Genomic DNA, 2,964 nt, shown 5'->3' with positions numbered 1-2,964 from the left:
CATTTGCTTTCTTGACTAACACGACATTGGCCAGCCAGGTTGTGTAGGGTAGTTCCCAGATAAAGCCTGCTTCGAGGAGGGCTTTAACCTGTTTATTGACTTCGGTTGCTCGGTCGAGGGACATTTTTCGTCTCCTCTGTGTTACCAGCTTGGCCATGGCGTCCATGGCTAGTTGGTAGGACATTAAGTCGGGATCTATTCGTGGCATGTCCGCGGGAGTGAATGCGAATAAGTCTCTACTCCACTTTAGGAGCTTTATGAGGTCTTCTTTAAGGTCGTATCGGAGGTTTCTGTTGATGAACGTATACTCCTCCATGGTTTGCCCTATCTGTAGCTTCTCCGTGTTCCCCTCTGGCTCTGGCCTAGGCTGCCCGTCTTGTCGGGCGTCCAGGTCAGCCAAGAAGATGTCGGCCACATCGCGGAATCTTTTACGGAGGGCTAGGCTAGTGTTATCGCATTCGACCGCGGTTTCTCAGTCCCCATGGACTGTTCTGACAGATCCATCTTTTGCTGTGAAATTCACGAGTAAGAATTTGGTAAAGATGACAGCGGAGAGGTCGTTAATTATTTTTCTTCTGAGGATCACGTTGTAGGTCATAGAGTCTTTGAGGATTACGAATTCGGATAGAACGGTCTTCCTCTGGCTTCCGGTTCCGATGGTGAGCGGGAGGACGATGGAACCGTCCGGTTTGAGAAAGTTATCTCCGAGTTCAGTTACCACGTTGCGGTGTGTTTGTAAGTTTTCACTCTTGAACCCAAGCTTGTCGAAGGCTCCCCTGAAGAGGATGTTGGAGTCTGCCCCGATGTCCACGAGTATTCTTCTAACGAGTCCTCTTCCAATTTTTGTTGAGATGACGAATGGAGTGTCTTCTGCCGAGGTGCCGTGTTGGCAATCTTCGGGGGAGAACGTTATTGCTTTGGTGATGATGGCTGGGGCTTGGTTTTTTACTGCTAGGACTTTAAGGTCCTTTTTCAGCGCTGATTTCAACTTCCCTGGCGTATCTTTTCCCAGTGATGATATTTACGACTATGGTTGGTGTAATTTGAGAATTATCCGACTCTGGGGGGTCGATTTGCGTTTGTCTATTTGGGATGTTCCTTCGGGTTTTTTCTTGGTAGGGGATTCTAGCGAGGTGCCGTTCTGCCGTTTGTTGGCAGCCATGACCTGGCTTACCTCCTCATCGTTTATGTATTCCTTAGTGACGCTCTGGATCTCGTGCATGGTCTAAACTGGCTTGGTGGTGAGATGCTTTCGGAAATCCTCATTCATGAGCCCATTGGTCAGACAAAGGTTTGCGACTGAGTCCGTGAGTCCGTCGATCGTTAAGCATTTGTTGTTGAATCTGTCCAGGTATTTCCTCGTGGCTTCGTCCTGTCTTTGGGTGACTCCTAACAAGCTAATAGGGTGTTTGGCTTTGGTGATCCTGGTGGTGAATTGGGCCATAAATTTTCTCGAGATATCGTGGAAGCCGGTTATAGACCCGTTTGGGAGGGCATTGACCCATTTTATCGCAGGTCCCACTAGGGTTACCAGGAAGGCTCTGCATCGGACTGCATCAGCGGCTCCTTCCAGGTTCATCCTGGCTTCAAAGGCCGTTAGGTGTTCCTGGGGATCTTTTGTTCTATCGTACTTCATATCCGTGGGCTTGTCGAATCCCTTAGGAAGTTTTGCTCTCAGGATTGTTTCAGTGAAGGGAGTAGCTCCCATTATCACGTAGTCGCTACTTATGCGTTTGGCCTCTCAGTGTCGTTGGTCGTTGTCCGTGTCGTGTTGGTGATCCGAGTTGTGGGAGACGCTGCGATCGTACCTCTTGTTGTGTCGCCGTTCAGGTGACCTGCTGTGCCCTCCGTCATTCGTGTTGTGTTGGCGATCCTGGTCGCAGGAGATGCGATCGTACCTTTTGCCATGTTGCCGTCCGGGCGATCTACCGTGCCTGGTTTCATGGCGAGATCTTGATCGGGAGGTCGCGTGGCTTCCGTTCTCGGTGTGGTGCTTTTCCTTGGTTGCAATTCGGCCCTCGAGTTCTTTCACTCGGAGGCAGAGATCTTGGATTATCTAAGCTGCCTTTTCTCTCAGGTTTTCGGGAGCCCGTGTTTTGAGGCCGTTTTCTTTGTTTTGCGGAGGGGTAGTCTGGCGAATAGCGCTCGCTATCCTTCCATGGGTGTGGGGTGTAGCTTCTCGGTGTTCGGGAGTTGGATTCCTCATTTGTGAGTTATCGTAGTGGCTTGGGGATTGCTCCTCGAAGATGTACGCCATTCCGTCGCGATGTTGTAGGTCCCCATAGACGGTGCCAATGTACAAGATGTCTCTTGCACGGGTTGTGAGATGGATCGGAAACCTTCAGGTCGAGGCGACTGCCGGATTGTTCGGCTAGAGCAATGGGGGTGGTACCTACAAAGACACTCTGATGCTCAAGTCAGAATGGATCAGAGAGGTGTAGAATGTGTAGAGTGGATGTCATACCTAAGGAGGGCTGGGGTTCCCCATTATATAGGTGATGGTAATCATCTTATCTTATCCTGTTTGGTTAAGATAAGGGAGGTATTTGGATTTGATTATTGGTTAGAAGCTCTAGCGGGCCAGTTTTGAACCTTCTAGAAGGGAAATTGGATCCGACCCGGCTAGTCGGGTTCGGAGGCTGTTCCAGGTGTGGGGGCCATGGGCCGGATCTGTAATAACTTTGTATTATGTTTAATATTTTGTTATTATAGATTTATGAATGTTTAATATTTTGTTATTATAGATTTATGAATGTTTAATATTTTGTTATTATAGATTTATGAATGCGACTCTTATATCCCCATACTTTATGATTTTACAGGATAAGATAAATAATCAAATTGAAGATTGTTTCTCATGTACAAGCTCAAACAGAGAAAGTTGGGGCAAATGTTCTTCTTTAGGAGGCAATGATGAAGAACCTTGTGCAGATTTAAGGGTCGATAACCTCCCTCAGGTATACG

General features: G+C 48.1%; 1 protein-coding gene across 1 annotated transcript; it reads right to left on the bottom strand.

Annotated features, from left to right (window-relative positions):
* Positions 1,226-1,708, bottom strand: LOC107615263. The gene has a single exon (XM_016317355.1). The coding sequence runs from the start codon at positions 1,706-1,708 to the stop codon at positions 1,226-1,228; it is 483 nt and encodes a 160-aa protein (XP_016172841.1).

The sequence above is a fragment of the Arachis ipaensis genome, chromosome B09 (assembly GCF_000816755.2).
Source record: "Arachis ipaensis cultivar K30076 chromosome B09, Araip1.1, whole genome shotgun sequence".
NCBI lineage: Eukaryota > Viridiplantae > Streptophyta > Magnoliopsida > Fabales > Fabaceae > Arachis > Arachis ipaensis.
Note: the sequence above shows the minus strand (reverse complement) of the source record. Positions and strands in the feature narration are given on the sequence as shown.